Source organism: Poecilia reticulata, linkage group LG9, assembly GCF_000633615.1.
Source record: "Poecilia reticulata strain Guanapo linkage group LG9, Guppy_female_1.0+MT, whole genome shotgun sequence".
Lineage (NCBI taxonomy): Eukaryota > Metazoa > Chordata > Actinopteri > Cyprinodontiformes > Poeciliidae > Poecilia > Poecilia reticulata.
In genome coordinates this window covers 10,486,294-10,507,062 of record NC_024339.1, presented here as the reverse complement: position 1 = coordinate 10,507,062, position 20,769 = coordinate 10,486,294, and the positions used below count along the sequence as shown (strand labels likewise).

Below are 20,769 nucleotides of genomic sequence, written 5' to 3'. Positions count from 1 at the left end.
CACTACAAGATGACCTTGAGTTTAAAAAGAAAAAAAAAAGTATCCTATATGATTCAAAAATTCTCTTTGTGGAATCTTTAAATCCCACAAAATTTTAAATGACTAAATTTTTATCTAAAATTAACTGATAACTCACAACTGGGCCTTTTAATATAGTATTTTTCCAAAACATGCAACTAAATCAACAAAGCTATGCAAGAAAGTTTGGTTTTATCAGTTACAAACTAAAATTTATTACGTGGCTGTTTTATACCATAAAAATAAACTTTTGTGGGCTGAGAATGGTGGAAGAAGAGTGGAAAGGTTTTTGATACATGCATTATTCTATGATAATAAAAAAAACATCAATTATAGAATGGTGAAAACTGATGTTTATTATAAAAAAATGCAATTGTGCAAAAGATAATTTCCTCTTCAAAACTTGGTTACAGGGTTCAAAACAAGACCTTTCAGTGGAGTAAAGGTGACTTTTTAAAGTCTAGAAACGCTTACAATATTATTAAATCTGGGTTTTGTAAGCAGAATTCAAACAAAAAACAACTCACTGGACAACCTGTATATCAAAAGCATAAAACTTTCATCTTTGAAATTGAAAATATGCAAACAGAACAAAAGTGCATAATTTATTTCCTTTTTAAGAAAATAAACACATTTATTGTCATAGAATGATTTTTTAAAACTACAGCAATGTAAAAGTCAATCTAGAGGGTCTCCAACTCCAGTCTTGCAACATTTACAGCAACATAACTGAGACTAATGAAACCCTTAACTGGAACAGTTATCAGTTTTTCCAACCTAACAGATTAAGTTAATAAACAAGTTTATGTGAATTAGATAATCAAGATACAAACGTCAACAAAAGTACTTATGTAAGTGGATGAGAATGGAACACATGTTTTTACAAAACATCTTTTTGAACACCAAAGAACACCTACAACTGGTGGTACCGTCTAGAACTCTGCAGAGGCTGGTCCTGCCTGGATTTTTTGGTTTTTGGAGCAGACCCTAAGGAGCCACTCTGTCGCTGCAAAGTAGTGATTCTGTTCCTAACGTAGTCCTTCACGCCTTTCCAAGAGCGGTTCCTTAGAGCGTGAGGCTCGGCGTCGAGGCACCGAACGCAGTCGTCTTTCTGAGGAAGCTTTTGCTTCGTGATGAAGTTCATCAGGTGCTTTTCTACGGCTTGGACTTCTGCTTCGTTCCACGTATTTTTGGATTTCTTTTGCAGACCTGCAGAGGCTGAATAAAACAAAAGGAAAAGAAATAATCTCTAGAATAACTGCTGCTATTAAGAAGAGTACAGAATCAGTCTCTTAAATTAGAGCTTTAATCTTGTTTAAGTTAACTGTTCGTGATCTGAGGAAAATTTTTGACCTTTTTCTAGCTCTTATCAGTCAATCAATCAATCAATCAAATTTTATTTATATAGCACATTTCAGCAGCAAGGCATTTCAAAGTGCTTTACATAATTAAAATAAAAAAAATGTGACAGTGAATAAACAGTTAGAAAGACAAAGATTTTTTTTCTTATGATTGCTCTCCTTTGAATAAAAGGAGATCAATTACATTGATTAATCAAAAAATGGTGACATGAGTTGAGAGAAACACTTGTGATTCTGTGTTATTCAATTTGAAAACCACTTTTAACATAAAGCTAAAAGTCCAGCATTTATGAAGCTCGTTTTGTTAACATCAATCTCACAATTTGCTGTAGTTCACATCCAACATCAAAACGCTGAAAAAGGAGATTATCCTCCTTGCCATGGTGCTACAGACAGACTATCTGGGTAAGATGGGAAATAATTCATTTGCTTTTGTATAAATACCTTTTTCTTTTGTTCTGCTGGTCTTAGCAGGAGCATTCATGCTGCAGCTTGTTGTGGTGGCGTAAGTTTGTGGTAGAAAAAGATTTGATGAACCAAAGCTGCAACTGGAGAACGCATTCTGATGCTCTGGTGGAGGTTGTTCTTCACTTGGAGGTTGTAATCTCCCTGGTAAAAAATAAAAATGAAAATGAAATAAAGCTCTTAATATTTCCAAGAACGCGCAGTTTGCTTAAGAGTGCTACATTTGTTTTGTTGTTTTTAAGTTGGAAATTACCCGTTAAGTTGTTCCCAGAGCTCTGTGATGTCCCCTTCCTGGGCCGGCTCTTGGTTTTTGACGGTGTTTTGGAAGATCCGCTCTGTCTCTGCAGAGCTGTGATCCTGTTCCTGACGTAATCTTTTATGCCTCTCCAGGAGCGGTTCTCCAGCGCACGCGGCTCGGCTTCCAGGCACCGGGTGCAGTCGTCCTTCTGGGGAAGCTTGTGCTCTTTAATAAAACGCATCAGATGTTTTTCTACGGCACAAACCTCAGCTTCGTCCCATTTAGGCTTTGGTTTGTGGAGCAAGTTTGAGCCTGGCGAGAGAAAAAAAGAAAACTCAAATAATTTACTTGATTTTTTTTTTTTATCTTCTAATGTTTAACTTATAAGTTACATAAAACGGGAATAAAATAAAATGAAAAACTAAAAGACTACTGAGACTTCCAATGATCAACATGCACTACATTCACAATCTGCTTTTTCACAGAAGGGTGAACTTCTGATATTTTCATCCACCCAAAAAAGTTTAATTTGTGCTTCTTCCATATGAGATACTAAATCAGATATGAATCAGAGACTTCAAAACGTCTGAACAGTTATGTTGCATTTTATCCAACTTTTATGTAATTTATGTGAGACATACAAAAGCAGAAGACGTAGTACATCCGGACGTAAACAATTACATTTATGAAGTTATGAAAGAAATCATATCTAGAGCACGGCGTACTACGACTTTATTCTTGTGACATTATGACTTTAAACTCATACTTTTTTGTTTTTTTATTTTCTTAGAGTGGCCCTAATATTCCGTTGTTGTAGTAGTAAGAACTACGCAGAAAAAAACAAAAGCAACAAAAAAAAAAAAACTGATTTTCAGCGAAAAAACTGAATTGATCATCAAGACCTGCAGTGTGAACGTTACCATAGTTACCTTTTCTTTTCTGGGACTTTGAGTGACTCGATGCTGAACTGGGACCTGCACTGGGTTTTTCTCTGGCCTCCTGTTCTCCATTTGGAGCCTGTGATGTTGCTGCAAGGTGCACCGTATTTGGCTTTAATCACCGCATGTTGCTCAACCGAAGATGGCTTTTATCAACATAATACAAATGTTACCATAACTCTGCCGTGGCTTATGCTTCTTTTTAGCGGTTCTGCTCTTTGATGGTTCTTTGGAAGATCCGGTTCGTCTTTGCAGAGTTGTGATCCGGTTTCTCACATAGTTCTTCACACCTTTCCACGAACGATTCATCAGCGCGCGCGGCTCGGCATCGAGGCACTGAATACAGTCGTCTTTGTGAGGTATTTTGTGCTTCTTGATGAAACTCATCAAGTGTTTCTCTACGGCCTGAACTTCTGCTTCGTTCCATCCAAGTTTGGCCTGGTTGTTCAATCCTGTTAAAGGGAATAATATATTAAGATGGGTGTCCTTCCATCCATATGAAAATAGATATTACTGGAGCCTCATCAGGAGTTTTAAATTGTGCAGGGGACACATAATCTACATTTAAAACTTGGACTTAAATGTTCTGGTTGTAAAAGCATTCCGTAGTTATTCTGAAATTTTTTTAATTAAAAGAACTGGACTTCTGTTCTTTTGTTGAATACTTTTCCTGCTTTGAAAAACACTGACCTACACCAGCATATTTACCTACTTCCCTACTTCCACCTGTATTAGAAATGCAAGAATGCGTTACTGATTCTCGGTTGAAAATATGAGATGAGGTTCTTACCAAAAGTAGATTTAGTTGCATAAAAAAAGCCTAGTTTTTATTTTCTGAGTTTCTTCCTGTTCTGCTTTGACTTGTTTTTTTCTTATTGCAAGTGTTTTGAATTTTTGAAGCTAAATAAGATTCTAGGAAATCATTGTAATTATTATAAATAAGTACCTTGAGTCTTTGAGTTTTTTAATGCATCAGACATTCTGCAGCCAGTCGCTCCTGTGCGCTGTTGGTAAAACCGCAGTGGTCCTGAAAACAGTGAGAGAAAAACAAGACGTTTCTTTGAAGGCTTTTAATTCCCAAAAACATTTTACCAGGTTTATAACTCACTTTACAGTTATTTATATACAAGCACAACTCTAAATGAATTACCTATTCATAATTAAGTTACTTGGTGAGGTTTTTAAATAAGAGTAATTAATACAATTTTATAATTTTTAATCTATTTAACCAAATGCCATTTTTTAAATAAGTCAAATTTCATAGTCCCTTTACAGTTAAACCAACTGAGCATCAACATTGAAACCAAAGTGAAGATCTAAGGATTTAGTAGTTCTAGTCTAAGCAAATTTGTACATAATCCTGTTTAATACATCCTAAATAAGCTAACTGGAAGTATATAAATATATTTTAAAGGAATTTAATCTAATTTCTGTGGTATGTCCCAAATATTTTTACATTTACAAGATTAAAACCAGGACATATCTTTTTATAAAAAAGTCTCAGAATCGACTAAACAAAAATATCTTGTCTTTTACATTACAAAGTGGTTATATTTTCTAAATCTGTTGCAGTTAAGCCAGCACTTCATAATCAGAAATCTGTTGAGCTTTAGCTGCGATGGATTGGACTTTATTACTCTTAAACATGGTTCTTGTATGAGGATTCACTATTGAAAACCTTCATTTATGCAGAAATTTAGTTACATCTTCTTATTCCAACTAGGGCTGAAACAATTAATCAGAATCAATCAATTATTGAAATGACCGTCAACTAATTTAGTAATCCTTATACAGAACATAGACACTCAAAAATAAAATTTTCGAAGAGAACAGCAAAAATTAAGTTAAACCTGTACATAAAAATATAAATTTTGCACCTAAGAGAAAAAAAACTTTCCCTTTAAATAGTTCACATTCAAAAATCTAAGTGGCATAGTTTTAGACAATTTTTGTAAAAAATTAAATTTCCTTTTAAATACCTTTTGCCAGTTATTAATTGGTTAATCTAAAATATAATCAACAGATCAGCCTTAGTTAATATTATAGTAGAAATGCTTCAAATAAAAAGGATCAAATGTTGAGTTTAGAAATATTTTTTAAGAGCAGATACAGCTTTGGCTGCAAATGATCAAGTGTTCACTAAAGGAATACTGTTGTTGCATTTTAATTATGTTTATTTGCATATTTTAATGCATTTCTAATATTGTATAAAAACGTGCCAATTGTTTTTAATCCAATTAATCGTCAGAGTAATTGATTTGTACAATAATCGTTACCTGCAGCTCTAATTATAAACATTGGATTCACCTGCTAACTTGATGAATTAAATTAGCTCAAAAAGTGAAACATTACCTTCAGACTCCATGACAGAGTCGTCACACATTGTGTCGTTGATTTGCCGCAGAACTTGGATGTCACTATTGGGACCCAAAACCTGCTTGACCTCCTCGTCGTCCAGATTAAGGAGTTGAAGCAACGGTAAAAAATGCCTGCGGAGTTTCATCACCCTCAGGACAGAGGGGTTTTCTGCTCCACATTCTTTGACATGCAACTGAATGCAAGATGACCCTCTCTGAGCAGTCAGCGACTGCTGCCGGGCAAACACGTATGGGTTGTTGCTCAGAATCCCACATTTTTCCCGAACGCTGACCAAAAACTCCATAGACGACTCAAAAGAAGGCTTGAGGATGATGGGGACAACTCTCCCACAGTTCCCTTTGATGGTAACTCTACTGAACAAACCACACAGTTTTCTTTCCATCTTTGAGACGGACACGTCCATGTCGTCACAGACGTCTGATTGTATCCGTGACTCGAAAGCCGCCAGTGAAATCGACGAAACCTCTCCGGGAAGTCTCCTGTTGAAAAGAATCGTCCGAGCCAGAACCGCCCTGGCCAGAGCTGCAAAGTTTTCTGAACAAAGGTTCTCGCGGAGCTTCTTCTCTGCAGCGTGATGAGCCGTTTCCAGGTGGTAATAAAGACGTTTCACATCTTGAGCAGATGGCACTTTGTTTGCTCTTTTCTTCTGCATGTCTTTAATATTTGATAACGCCAATGAAGACACGTACTTGGTCCATTTTTTGTCATACATGGAGAGGAATATTTTGCATGACTCTACCATTTTGGTGTCGCCAATGCTCTTGGCATTGTGCTGTACGATGTTGCAGATTTTCTGAAGATGGTAACCAAGTTTGAGGGCAAGTGACGGTATGTTGTACCGTTTTTTTTCAGGGTCGTATTGCCCCACCACCTTCACAGCAGACACCACAAGTTTAAAGTTGGAGGGCGTAAAGAAATCCTCAAAACTCTTCATTGGGGTCGACTTTTGAGCCTCGAGCAGAAGTCTTGCAACATGTCGAAGGTTTTGTCTTGCGTATTCATGCTGTTTTAGATGACTGACATATTTCTTTAACATTTGCTCTCCGTACTGCAAAATAATCTGGTTTTCCATGACAGTTTCAGTCACGTTGTCATACACCATTGCGCCAATGAGGTTCTTAAACTCCTCACTTATACCTTCACAATTTTTGGTCAAAAGCGCACAGCGTGATATGACTCGCCTTGGTGTCTCGTGAGAGTCGTCTTCCGTCTTAACATTTTCCCTGCACTTTTTCAAATGGAGGTGGATGAGTTTTTTTCCATAGAGTCCATGACAATAAATGCAGTGAACAAAGTCTGTTGCTTTGGAAGAAGTTTTAGTTCTACCTCGTACGGCAAGTTTTCCCTCCCCTGTCTTTAAAACATCTTTGTTATGTTTAAAGTTTCCGTCGTTTGTTAGTTTTTGCCATATCTTTCGCCTTTCCTTTGAGTTTAGAGGATACTGAAATGCAACGGCAACCTCGATCCTGTCGCTGTGGACGTTCGTAAGATGCCTCGATATTTTGGTCACCGGTCTTCCACAAAACAGACAGTAATTTCTCCTGGTGGTAGAGTGTCCGTTCTTTATTCCGGAAGTTCCTATTTCCACCTTTTCATACTTCTTCTCGTTATCTTCAGGTGTCTTTGTTGAAGAAGTGGTATTTTCTTCCTCAGACAAAGAATCTTCTGAATTTTCCTCCCCTTTCACTGTGTCATCCTCCTGACGGCTGGGACTGACACAATCCTCAGAGTTGGAATCGTCCTCAGGCTGGGAATTTGAAAAACTGACTTCACTTTGAGGCACATAATCAGAGCCAGCATCAGAGTCCGCTTCCGACGCGCTGCAACTTTGGTCCATTTCCTGGAAAAGGAAAGAAAGATGGAGCAAAATTAATCGCTAGTTTAAGAAATAGATAATAATGCAGAATATCTCAATTCACCCATTTCCAACTTAAACCATTACACTGCAAAAACACAAAATCTTACCAAGTATTTTTGTTTAGTTTCTAAAACAAATATCTCAGCATATGTGAAATAAGACAAACCAAACTTACAAGTAACTTTTCAGCAAGATACAGGAGTTTGTTTCTAATCAATAATTACTTAATATCGATTAAAAATACTGGCAGATTTTTTTCACTTAACTAAACATTTTCTCTGTCATGTCCCCCAGAGACAAAGTTTTTGTCATAATCTTCATGAAACTGCCTTCGTACAGGTCATGAACAAAGCCTGACAGTAAAACGGTACCGACCTCGGCTCCAGCTGGTGACCCTGGAGATGCCGGCACCGTGTCAGAGAAACTCTGTTTGTCACAGAGTGAAGGTGAGGAACAATTTGCTGCAGGTGGAGACTAAAAACAAACAAAAACAGATAAAAGTTTTCTGTGATTAAGAACTGGACTTCACAGTTGATCTATAACCTTTAAAGAAACCAGCAGTAAACAGTTTACACTAAATATAGAGCTACTTGTTCTTAAATGGTAGTTACAAATTATAACTTACCTGAACATCATTGTTTGAAGGTTCCTCTTCGTCATCTGAAGGCATTGACTCCAGCTTAATAAGAAAAACAAAGCAAAGTTAAAACTACCCATCATCTTTACTTGAAACTGTTGAAACCCGGACAAAAATAACAATAACCGTCTTTTAACCTTTGTATACTTACAAGTTTATCAAGGTTTTCCAGCTGTTTGAGCAGTTGTGCACGCTGATTTAAAATTGAGGAACGTCTTTTGTTGCCTTCAGTCTGAAAGCAAAGAAAAATAAAAAGTATACATGTAAAAAAAAAACCTGCTCAATTATTTAAAATCAAGTTTTCTTTTTTTTTTTTTTAAATATCTTCTGGAGAGATAAACAGTTTAATGATCAAATCCTTACCGAAGGCGGACAACCGTTCTCCTGCAGTGGCGGTTTGTCGACATGACCAGTTTCACCTGAAGGTACCCACTGATGCTGCTCCATGGAAGTTGCTGAATTAGAGATGTTTGAGAATCTATTCCCATTATTTTGTCCTCCAAATGTTGCCTGAGGCATGTTAACATTCGGCCCACATGAGGAAAAACCAAAAGACTGATTTTGAAAACCGTGTGATAAGCCAAGACCAGGCAACTGAGATTGAAACATTTTGTAATTGGCTGTCTGAAGAGGTAAATTCTGGACCCCACAAGGCAGCGGACTCTGGTTTTGCTGGGAAAGAGTCGGTGTAGGAGTTATTTTCGCCTGGTTTGTTGTCTCCAACCCTGAAGGTGTGTAAAGAGTTTGCGGCTCAAAAGTCATCCCATGAGATGCAGTAGTGATGGCGGGATTATGAAAAATTGAGTTGGAAGAAAAAATGCTGTTCATGTTGGCAGCCTTTACCAGGTTGTTGTTTCTGGAGGTTGAGCTGCTCAGATTGTTCATACAGCTCTGATTGGACGTCTCCAGGTGGCCGAACACCGATCTCTGGACGGAGGTAGAACCCAGACTGAGAGCCTGAGAGTTAGTGTGAAGGTTCATGGGAAGTTCTTGAGCTGAAGTAGTGGACCAGCCATTCTGGTCCAACCATGTTGGACACTGTATGTGGTTCTTATTTGCAGCAGAGTTGTCCATCCAGTTAGATGCTTGGAGTCTCCTATTTTATAGCGATGAGATATACAAGAAGAAAAGCAATTATAAGTTTAAATTCTCCACGTGCCTTTACAGTAAACCCAGCTGCAGTTTGTAGCTCACAAAGCAGCTTATTGAGTACCTGAAGAGCAAGAGTTAATACTTATCAGTTCATCTCAGACTCAAGTCGCCGTCTCTGATCATTTTCCTTACATAGCAACATCTTCGTACTGAATCACACTTCGTGAGGTTGCATATTTGGAAAAGGTCAAACGTGTGGTAACTTCTAATTAACATTTTAAGATAAATATCAAGAACTGTAATCAATATCTAATGATTGTAATTACTAATGGTGTTGCAATGTCATTAATAAAATTGATTCTCGCCCAATGATATTAGAATTTAGCTTCCTACCTCCTTATCCTGCAAGGTAAAGCGGGTAAAAACCATTACTAAATGGGAGCTACATTTTCTCCCCTGCTAAATATTTACATTTTGTTTTTGAAAATAAAATTTCTCTCTGAATTTCAGTTTCCGTCGAGACATTTTATGCAAATTTTCTTTTTTTCCTTTTCTGTAAAACTGATATCACCACTCGCTATTTGCAGGAAACAAACACCTAAATATTCAAAGTAAATATAAACACATTCATTCCTCGCGCAGGTGACTGTTAGCTAGCTGCTTCAAAGAGATGCTATTTGCACGATTAGATCTGAACATTTCTGACCTGATAAATATTCCAGGTAGAAAAACCTGCAAAAACAATATGCTAAAATTAAGTCTGGTTATTTTTGTAACTAGTAATTTGAACACTAAACACATACCTGCGAATAACTCGTGTAGTTGTTTTCTTTTTTCCCACCAGCTCAAGTATGCCATTTCCGGTTGACGACTTCTTCTTCTCCTTTGTTTTGATTACAGGCGCGTTATCGCCACCATTTGGTGGAAAGTGGAACACGATGGTTTTTAATTCCTTTTAGATGTTCAATTTGTGCTTTTGATATACAAACACGTAAGCCAAATCCACTCACCATGAATTCAGAACTATTTTAAAATAAATTATTTTAAAGTTGTTTGAAGACTGATGTTTACATTTATGTCTATGTGTTTTTGAGATGTTTCCTTAATAATATGGAGTGATTTAGGTGAATACATTATCTACCTTTCCTGTTGATATTTAACAATTAAAAATATATATTCTGCTGTTTCTCCTTGTTCACAATAATTTCACCATTGAACCCCACCTGCTCATATTTCAAACTTAATATGACATCTTCATCTGCTTTATTTAATTTTTCCTTTTTAAGATTTAAACATTACCCCGGTTGTTTGACCTGTCAACCCTGATATTCAGACACAACAAACTAACAAAAAATAGATTTTTTTTCTTATTTTGTGCTTTCATTGAGTTAAAAACCTCAGATACTCAATTCACCATGATTCAAAAAGTAGTGTCTACAATCCCCTACAGGGGTCGTAAACATTGCCAAAATATTTAGAACCTGGATCATTTAAGATCGAGTCAAAATAGTATCATAAAAAGTGTAAAAGGAGACCAAACAATAAAAACAAATTACTTCCATTTAGTTGCTGTAATATCTAATGTTATATAAAGTCCATTATATCAATGGAATGCAGTTATTTTCTTTATGTACATTTTCAGTAAGAAATAACACATTCAACAGTAGAATTGGTGCAAATATGAGTATAAAGTTACTTCAGGTTTCATCTTTAGAGATCAAAAGCAACACTGAAATTGAAAAATTACTAGTTTGCACCCATCTGGTTTAATTTTTTTTAGCCATTTATGGTAAATGTCTTGTTAAATAAACTTTAACTGAATAAATCCACAAGAAACTGAATAAATCCATGAGAAAAAATTTGATTTACTTCCTTAGTTTAAGAGCAATAATATCATTATCAGTGAAAAAATCTACATAACATTATCCTACACAGATAAGGAGACTCTAAACCTTTAATAAGATCAAATAAAACAGGAGATACATACAAATCCCAATAATCCCCATAATAAACACCATAGTATTAAGCCTGGAGGTCTGACATTAAAATAAAATAAAACATCTGAATCCCTGAATCCTCTTCAGCAAAAATAATCTGTACAAGTATTAAACAAAGCAATGCAAAGAATTTCATCACGCTTTGAAAATCTCATTATGACATTAAAATGAAGAATAGCATCAACCCAACACAACAAACTAATACATAAGCAAAACAAAATAAATGTTTCATATTAAGAAGTGAAAGTTATTTTTTATATAATAGTTACCAGTAAAAGTTCAGGAATTTTAGATAATTGGAAAAGCATTTTAAAAAGTCTACCAGCATTTCCCCATTTCATTTTTAACATTTTATTTTTATGTTTTTACTTAATTTTTTACATTTTGTTGTCGTATTGTACATTTGCATGTAGTATCCACAGATATTTTCTGCTTACTGATACTTGTCATACTCTGGTTTTATTACTCAGGGAGACGTTTTACAGACTTTAACATGAGATGTTTTAACCTCGCCGGCCTTTCCGATGCAGAAGTACGGGAAGAGTTTCTCAGTGAAGGTGTCTCTGTGACTGCAGACGAGACTCCGATCCTCACAGTTGTAGAAGGACACCTCTCCCCCATCGTAGTCCAGATGGATTCTGATCCTCTGCAGATTCCTCCTGACTGTCACCGCCTTGCCCGCACCGTTGGAGTATTTTCCACCGCGATGCACCAGAACAAAAACTCCAAACTTAGCTGAAGCAAATGTCTCTCTCTTTCGGTCGAAGGACTCTTTAACCAAACCAATAATCCAGTCAGGATGATCTCCCACCATTACCTCCCAGCTGTGCTTCCCTGAGCTGTAGCCCTCAGAACCGAAAACGTTGGCGTACTTGATGTTTCTCTCTGGGTTGTCAGGAAGCTGCTGCCATGTTTCTCCACATTTAACACCGGTCAGATCATCGGACAGATACAGACTGGGGTGAGCGGTGTTTGGATCCAGGATGACGGGACTGAACAGGGCCTTCCCCTTCATCTTCTCCCAGACTCTGAAGGACAGGTTGCCCAGGTGTTTGGCCACATCTATCAGCGCGCCGGGAATCACCTGTGGATCTGGCAGTGACCTCTGACTTCTGGCTTTGATCTGAGTAGCTTTATAGGTGCTGAGGAACGGCAAGACAGTTTTGCGGAGATCTTCTTCAATCGCGTAGATACTGTCTGTCAGCAAGGAGATCTGCTCCTGAATCCTGCTGAGAAATCTGTTGATAGTAGTTCCCTTCTGCTCCTCTTCCTTCCTCAGATCTGCCAGTCTGGACTCCTCTTCCTCTTTCAGGAACTGGTGGAGCTTGCTGAACTCTGCCCTGATCTGACTCTCAGTTGTCAACACCTGGATTTTTAGGTGTTCTGCCATTTCGCTGTAGGCTTTCTCTGCTTGCATGTTCCAGTTCCTCTTGTCCTGCAGAGACTTTAAATCAGACCTGAGCAGCACCTTCAGCTCGTTGATCGCCTGGTCTATTGGAACCACTTTGTGGTTTTGGTGGAGAGTGAACTCACACATGTGACACACAGCTCTCTGCTCATCTTTACAGAAGTATTTTGGATCGTCTGGATGAATGCTACACACCACTATTAGCTTCTGCTCTGGTTGGAGCCACGGGGATGGTTCAGGCGCTTGTCTTCCAGCAAAAGAGTCGGCGAGTCCCTTCAGAGTGTAGTTCACAGAGAGGCTTTCTTTTGAGGATCTTCTTCTACAAACGGGGCAGTTTTTGCTCCCAGATTCTTGCCAGAATTTCTGCAGACAGCTGGCGCAGAAGTTGTGGCTACAGCTCAGAGACACGGGATCTTTCAGCGTTCCAGCACAAACGGGGCAGCTCAAAAAACTTTGAAAAACAGCCGACTCAGCCATCTTCTGTTGTCTTCAGGAAAAAGGACTCACAGATTCGTCTGGAGTGTGATATCCTGCGAATGTTGAGGTCGTGTAGCGCTGATGTTCCTGTGGTGGTGGATCGGGTCTGTCTGTGGAAAGAAACGGTTGCATTGCTTTTACTTCAGTGACGTGTCACTAGTCAGACAAGTTGTGTTGTGTAATTGTTTCTCTTGTTCGTTAAAGTTCCTTGTACTCTGAAAGCTGAAAACAGTACAAATAAATACAATTTTTACATTTTTAGCATTTCTTCTGTTATTTTTTACATAAAGACATTTAGGGGTTTAGAATATTAAAGTTTGTGCTAAATTTAACAAACATTCTACAGACAAAGAGTTTGTTTCAGCTCACCACAAACAGGACAGACAGCATTTTGTTCCTTGAGCCGTTTAAAGAAACCTGTTCTGCTTTACTTTCATTGTGAACGTTCCCATCTTTGCGAGCCATCAGGTTAAATGCTGAGTCAAGAACTGCCAGGCTTCAATAATATATCGAGAAACTGTAAAACATAACCACATCCACCTTCTTTCTGAAGTTTACATTCATTCAACATGGGCTTCAAAGCTGCAGTATTTAACTTTAATAAAATATATATATTTATTTATTTTGAATATTTGTTGAAACTGTCACTATGCCGTGACAGTATGGTATGAAACAGATAATCAGAAGCTGTCAATCACTCTGCATGTGGCGCTGCTCATCTCCCCCTCTCACTCTCCATTTACTATATGCTACTCTGCAGCTAGCAGGGCTTTTCATAAATGCTATGGCTAGTTAGCAAGGTCATTAATGTTGGTGGATAAAAGGTTTTCCAGTGGTGGTGAATTGTTTCTCTGTCATTAACACATTTAGCAAAGCATTCAAAGGTTGATTGACAGCTGGAACAACTGTCTTTAATTTCCGTGCTCAGTATTAAACTAATGAAAACGATCAACATCCCACTTCTTCACTTGGAAAAATTTGCTGACATAGTAAGTTTTCCAAATTAATCAGATTGTGAAAACATCTGACGTCCACAGCCCTCTTCAGGTGACTCATGTCGACTTTTCTTAGACATTGAGTAACGTTTCTTCATTCTTTTGTTGAAATATCTTTTCATCTTCAGTTTTCAAGCAAACAACAGAAAGTTTTACGTCAAAGTTCATCAGATTTGTATTTGGATTTTTTATCTACTTCAACAAAACTCTTGTCCAGCTGAATTATGGCTCAAAGTTCAATTTTACTTTCATCTGACGACATCTGAGAAAAGTTTTACAGCCTTACGTCTTTGTCCAGATGTGGAGGAAAAACTATTTTTGCCCCTTGTTGACCACATTCAGGACATGAATTAAATATTTGTAATTTCTTCAGCATTTCTGAGTTGTGCCAATATCTTTTCAACTTTTTTAGTTTTTTTGGAATGTCACTGATTCCCAACAGCTTTTTAAAACAATGTCACTGAATCTCTTATTTGAGGTAAGTTACTGACTGCTCATAACCTCTCCACTAACTTAGCAATACATTATTTTAACTGTTTTTTGTAATCTTGCAATCATGCTGGTATGCTGTTTGTCGGTATGCTATCAGAGTTTTTAATCTGTCTTTTAACTCCTAAAGTCTGAAGAATAAGTTTATAAAATCAAGTAGCTTCATAGACCAATCCAAATCCCTTTTATTCATAAATTACATTTAAAAGCAACATATTAACCAACATGCTGTACAGTACTAAAACAGATCAAGAAATCAAGAAACAAATAATAATAAAATGTAAAAACGAAAACACCAAAAACATAATAAAATTTCAGCAAAAATTGTTTAAAATAAAAACAGAAGCAACTCATATTGTACCAAAAGCCACTGAAAATAATGTTTTTAAGAAATAGACTTAAAAACAGCAAGAAAAGAAGCATGTCTAATATTTAATGCCAAATTGTTCTGTAATATTGAAGCCACGGGTAAAAAGGTCCAACATTCTCTAAGCATCAAGCTAGTGAAAAATAAAAAGCTACAAAATAAATCCTGTATTGATTATTTTACAAACTTCAAGACAGTGTTTGTGTAGGCCAGCTGCCATCTTATGACTGTAAATTATAAATGTAGTAAACATTTTTAAGACCACACACATGCACATTAACGTCTATTATTCCAAGTTATTTCCATTAGTTTGTGATTCAAGGGTTAATAAGTACAGCAGAAATAAAAACAGGAAATAAAACAATGTTTCTGTCTCCACACTGGAATGTTCACATACAACATCAACATAAATGAATGGATCCTCTGGGTAAACCATGTCTGGTTTTAGAAGTCTGAAGGAATCTGCTATAATATTCAACATTATAACTGATGTCAAAGTGTCTTGTTTTCTTCTCAGAATAGAACAAAAACATTTATTTTCAAACATTACGCTCGGTTTATGTGATGCTTAAAAATTAATCTCAGTTTTACAGACTTTGATACTTGTCGGTTCCACTTCTCCAGTTTTTCCAACACAGAAATAAGGCAGGAGTTTCTCAGTGAAAGAGTCTCTGAGGGTGTGGATGTGACTCATGTCTTCGGAGTCGTAGAAGGACACTTCCCCTCTGTCATAGTTCAGCTGGACTTTAATTTTCCTCAGACTCTGCTTCATTGTGACGACATTGGCTTCGCCATCTGTGTATTTTCCATCACTGTGGACTAAACACCAGATTCCATATTTGGGCAAAGCGTCGGTCTCTCCCTTCCTGTCCACAGACTCTTTGACCAAACCGATGTTCCAGCGAGGATGATCTCCAACTTCCACTTCCCAGCTGTGTTTCCCTGAGCCGAAGGCCTCAGAACCAAAAACATTGGTATAGTTAATGTTTCTCTCTGGGTTGTCAGGAAGTTTCTCCTTTGTTTCGCAGCGTCTCACGCTGGTCAGATCATCAGACAGCGACAGCCATCGGCTGGCCGTGTTTGGGTCCAGAATGACGGGACTGAAGTGGACCTGGTCCTTCATCTTCTCCCAGACTCTGAAGGACAGATTGCCCAGGTGTTTGGCCACATCTATCAGAGCTCCTGAGACCAGTTGTGGATCTGGCAGTGACCTCTGACCTCTGGCTCTGCTCAGTGCAGCTTCGTAACCCCTCAGGAATGACAGGTTGTCTTTCTGCAGCTCTTCTTTACCAGCAGAGATGCTGTCTGACAGAGAGGAGATCTGCTCCTCAATCTTCTTTATTTTCTTTTTTATCGTCTTCTTCTTCTGCTCCTCTTCCTCCCACAGTGCTGCCAGTCTGGACTCCTCTTCCTCTTTCAGGAACTGGTGGAGCTTGTTGAACTCTGCTCTGATCTGTCTCTCTGAAGACGACACCTGATCTGTGATGTGTCCGGTCATTTCATCGTATGTTTTCTCCATTTGTTTGTAAATCTCCTTCTTGTCCTGCAGAGACTTTAAGTCAGATTTCAGCTGCCTCTTCAGCTCACCGACCGCTTGTTCCATAGGAACCACTTTGTGGTTCTGGTGGAGAGAAAACTCGCAGACAGGACACACAGCTCTCTGCTCGTCTTCACAGAATAAATGAGGAACCTCTGGATGTTTACTGCACAGCCCCATTTTGACTTGTTTTTTTCTCTCAGATGAAGTTTTCTGTCTTCCAGATAAAGAGTCGGTCAGTTCCTTCATTATAAAAAATCACCCTCTACACTATTAGCTCATCCTTTAGATGATCTTCTTGTTTTTAAAGACAACGGATCTTGAAGCAAATAAAAAAAATCTTCTTGTCTATTGTCTCAAAGCAGCAGTATGTGGACTCACCAATTAAACGTTTCTTCGCCGCTCTGACTCCAGTCCAGCGTCCTTTTCAACAGCGATCCACCATGTTGTGGAGGCGTTTCAGCTCTGTTCAGCAGCGAGGATCATTCCTGTCATTCTGTCTGACAACTCAGAGGCGTCTTACCAGTCAGACAAGCCCTGGTGACACAGATAAATATTTTCCACCTCTTTTGTTCCTGTGTTTTTCTCCCTGTAATTAAAGCTGCTATTTTCTTTAACCGTTTTATTGAATGAGAATAGAGAAAAAGAAGTAAAAAGAATTTGCTAAGAGGCTCTGAATGAAAAAGGTGTGTAGTTTGGTAGTTGTTGAAGCCAGAGAGCATTTCATTCTCACTCCACTGTAAACCCGATAAACAACATTTTTCTCTTACGCTTAAACAGTAAACTGGTTTCAGTGGGTGGAGATAAGAATGTCAGGTAATCCTATGACCAAAATGTGAAAATTAAGTATTTTACTATGAAGACTTTAAAACATAAATGAAAGAAAATAAAATGACTTAACATCAATGCAAATCAAACTATCTATTTATTTATTTATTTACTCATGTATTCATGTATTTATTTCAGTCATTTTAACCTTTCCACACATTAGACAAAAAAGGAGAAAAAACAATGCTGGAAAAAACAAGCAAAAGCAAAACAAGATGAAAAATAGAATAAAAGAATAAGACAAGACTAAAATAGTGTAAGCCGAAAACAGCACAAGTTTACTTTATCATCACTTTTTAAAGCATAATCAAAATCAAAACAGTGGAGCACTTCCTGTATATTTTCTCAAACTTATCTCCAAGAAAAGTCTGTCGACAAATGACATTGATTACAAACATTTCTATAAATATTTTTCACTGTTTCCAAGTTTTAAGATTTAAAACTAAAACCACAAGAAATAATTTCCTAAGTTTTTCTACATTCAGTGTTACATATTTAATATCTTTACTGTATGTAGGAAGAAGGCTAGCAGGTGTTCAGCAGAAGGAAAAGACTCATTAATGCCACATAAATCAAAAGAAAACCCTTCTGGACATTCATGATGATGTGAATCTGAGGAGTCAGATACCAACTCCGGTGGATGTGTTTGCTAATAAAACATGAGGAAGGTTTGCCTGAATCCATTTGACAGCAAACAAACAGGTAGCAGGAAACCCAAAAGGATCTTTTGATTTATGAAAACAACAAAATGATTCTCCGCTCGCTTGAGCCGGTGGAACTGCCAGTGGTGGCTTTGTAAAGCCAAATAATTTTTATACCCTGTGGTTGTATCACAGATACCATTATTTACCATTAACTCTTCACTTCAATCAACATTATGAAAGCAGAAACAAATTTATCATTAGGGATGCAGCTGTAGTAATATTGAGTACCTTAAAGGGGACCTATTCTGCAAAATTCACATTTTGCACATTTTTGTGCTTCTATTTGGGTCTCAACTGTTTCTAAAAACATCACAAAATGATTTTAAAAAAACCTGAACCAACTGTAAATTAATGTTTTTTGGTGTCTGGAAAATGAGTCGCTTCAAAAAACTTCCAAATGTGGGACAAATTTGTATCATTCAGGGGCCACACAAGATCAGTACATGGACCACAAATGGCCCCTTGGCCTCACTTTGGACAACACCTGACTTAGTTTAAGGCTTATTAGTGCAAAAAGCTCTGGGAGACTCTCTGCTGCCATCTGCTGATCAGTTTCAAAAAGTTTTATACCCATTTTTGGCCAGATTGAGTAGTTTTATGACAATGGTTCCACAAAAACTATGACGGAACTATGACGGCGTATTAGAGCCATTGTAGACAGAAAAAAAAGGAAGTGTACATTTTTGCCAAATCAGTAACAAAAAAAAGATCATTCTGAGTTTGAAAAGTTGATTTATTTTTTTTTTCTACAAAAACTCAAAATTTATCTAAAAATTTCTGAGTTTTTCTAGCAAGTAGCAAATTTTCAAAAGGTCCCTCTTTTTTTACTATTTACTCAAGAAGTAAACTAAATTTAACAATTTCATTACTTTCAATACCTCAGAATATCTGGTGGAAGGGATTTAATGTTCGGTTCAGGTGAAGCAGGTCACTGAGTTCGTCTTCAGGTTTTCCTGTTGGGGTGGCAACAGCCGCATTCTGAACTTTGACTATTCGAATGATTTTCAGCTGGACAAACATTGCTTAAGCTGGAACTGTCAGACTAACCTGTTTGCAGTCCACATAACTAAACTGAGAGTAATAAGTCAAAAAGAAAAGCGTGACATGCACACAGTCGAAGGTTTTTCTCATCAGATGAATGTGTAATCAGACAAGCAGCCAGGCGCCTTGGGGAACCATTCACTAAATCGCTTAGGCAAATAAAACAAGATTCACAGGAAAAAAAACACGAGACAAGAAAGGAGTGAATCATCCAGCAGAAGTTGTAAAGTCCATTCAGTGTCAGTTCTGGAGTGTTTCATCAGTGTTTGTATTTTGATTATTTCTTTCATCTTCTTCTGGTTTTGTTTTATATAATTTGGCAGAAAAACTGAGATAATTTCAACACCAATTAAAAAACAGAAAAAGATTAATACTTAATTAAGTTGAGTTATCGGGAAATTGCTGGAACTGAAATTAACTACACCTTCATTTTTATTTACATTATTATTTTATTGGTATTTTACTGTCAAGTTCATTCATATATATTTTTTTAAAGCTTAATTTTGCTTCTTAATTTATTATATAACTGTCTGTAAAGTTGTAATTATTGTGAAGCACTTTGTTCAGCTGAGGTTGTTGGAAATGTGCTTCATAAATAAACGGACTGATGGTGCTTTACAATCACCAGCTGAACATAACATCTTGTTAATTTTTTTGGAGTTTCCAGTGCACTTTAAATAAAACAAAACTAATTTACAAGCAGCTTTTCAGAAAGATCTGGTTTTAAGTCTATATTCCAATGGCAGATTTTTATAACGAGGGAAAAGTATCTTATTCAGCATTTATAATTGTTTTAATTTTGTGTTTTTGGTTACATAAAAATACAGGATCTTAAAATGTTTAAAATACAAATTAAAAATGGTGTAAAAGCACAAAACAACAAATCAATTAGAATATTTCAGTTTTATTATAAAAGGTACCAGAGTGCAGAAAGAAAACATCCAAAGCTGAAATTATTCATTTCATTTGTTAGCATCACAGATTTTACTTCTTGTAAATGTGCTCCTGTTTAAAATGTCGTGCAACAGATTTAAACTTGCTTTAGGATCTTGGAGAAGGTATTTATTAAATACAATTAGATTTGACAAGTAAACTAATAATTTATAAACTAATTATTTTTTTTTTACATTTTGCACCTCCGGGACTAAGTTTGGTGAAAGCTTGAAACAGTATGTAAATTTCCGTTTTGTAAATGTTCTTTTTCCTCTTAAATTATAACCCCTGTCACACATTTTTAAATATTGTGTGGAAGTTGATGGCTTAATACTTTAAACACGAAATGTAAAGTTTTATATTTTACAAGGTCCCAGAATTTCATTCAGAGTAATTCCGTAATAATAAAAACAAAACTTTGAGCTTTCTTTAAACAGAAATCTTAGTTTCACATATTTTGATCTCAGATGTTTTAGCATCACCTGCAGAATAAACGGTAAAATAAGGGAAAAGTTTCTCAGTGAAAGTGTCTCTGTGAGTGCAGATGAGAGTCATGTCTTCAGAGTCGTAGAAGGACACCGTCCCCATGTCATAGTCCAGCTGGACTCTGATCCTCTGGAGACTCTTATTCAGTGTGAGAGTTTTACTAGCACCATTAGTGTATTTTAAATCACGATGCCATAAACACCAGATTCCACATTTTGGTGAAGCACGTCTTTCTCCCTTCCTGTCAACAGACTCTTTAACCAAACCAACACTCCAGCGAGGATGATCTCCCATCTCCACATCCCAGATGTGTTTTCCTGAGCTGAAGCCCTCAGAACCAAAAACGTTGGAGTATTTAGTGTTTCTCTCTGGATTGTCAGGAAGCTGCTGCCATGTGTCTCCATATCTCACACTGGTCAGATCATCAGACAGATGGATCCATCCATTTGCAGTGTTTGGGTCCAGAATGATGGGACTGAACTTCACCTTGTCCTTCATCTTCTCCCAGACTCTGAAGGACA

At 37.1% G+C, this 20,769-nt stretch overlaps 3 protein-coding genes across 5 annotated transcripts in view; all 3 read right to left on the bottom strand.

Moving 5' to 3' along the window:
• Positions 1 to 354: 354 nt before the first annotated feature.
• On the bottom strand, positions 355 to 9,885 carry LOC103469845 (uncharacterized). The gene is made up of 12 exons (XM_008417807.1): positions 9,790 to 9,885; positions 8,258 to 8,990; positions 8,046 to 8,126; positions 7,883 to 7,936; positions 7,633 to 7,731; positions 5,373 to 7,239; positions 3,967 to 4,047; positions 3,194 to 3,472; positions 3,012 to 3,110; positions 2,098 to 2,394; positions 1,824 to 1,988; positions 355 to 1,236 (listed from the first exon to the last, which is right to left on the bottom strand). Exons 2-12 carry the CDS (start codon positions 8,966 to 8,968, stop codon positions 932 to 934), a joined length of 4,038 nt encoding a protein of 1,345 aa, XP_008416029.1. The 5' UTR covers positions 8,969 to 8,990; positions 9,790 to 9,885; the 3' UTR covers positions 355 to 931.
• A 946-nt stretch (positions 9,886 to 10,831) lies between these two features.
• Positions 10,832 to 16,902, bottom strand: LOC103469843 (nuclear factor 7, brain-like). The gene is made up of 2 exons (XM_008417803.1): positions 16,638 to 16,902; positions 10,832 to 12,978 (listed from the first exon to the last, which is right to left on the bottom strand). Exon 2 carries the CDS (start codon positions 12,866 to 12,868, stop codon positions 11,450 to 11,452), a length of 1,419 nt encoding a protein of 472 aa, XP_008416025.1. The 5' UTR covers positions 12,869 to 12,978; positions 16,638 to 16,902; the 3' UTR covers positions 10,832 to 11,449.
• Positions 14,657 to 20,769, bottom strand: part of LOC103469844 (zinc-binding protein A33-like) — a 29,527-nt gene continuing 23,414 nt past the window's right edge. For 2 of the 3 annotated variants that reach the window (XM_008417805.2, XM_008417804.1), the window contains one exon: positions 14,657 to 16,293. In XM_008417805.2, coding sequence (XP_008416027.1) covers positions 15,288 to 16,293 — 1,006 coding nt within the window. In that variant the 3' untranslated portion in view covers positions 14,657 to 15,287. The remainder of the gene's footprint in view (positions 16,294 to 20,769) is intronic. The other variant, XM_008417806.2, reaches the window with a different exon arrangement.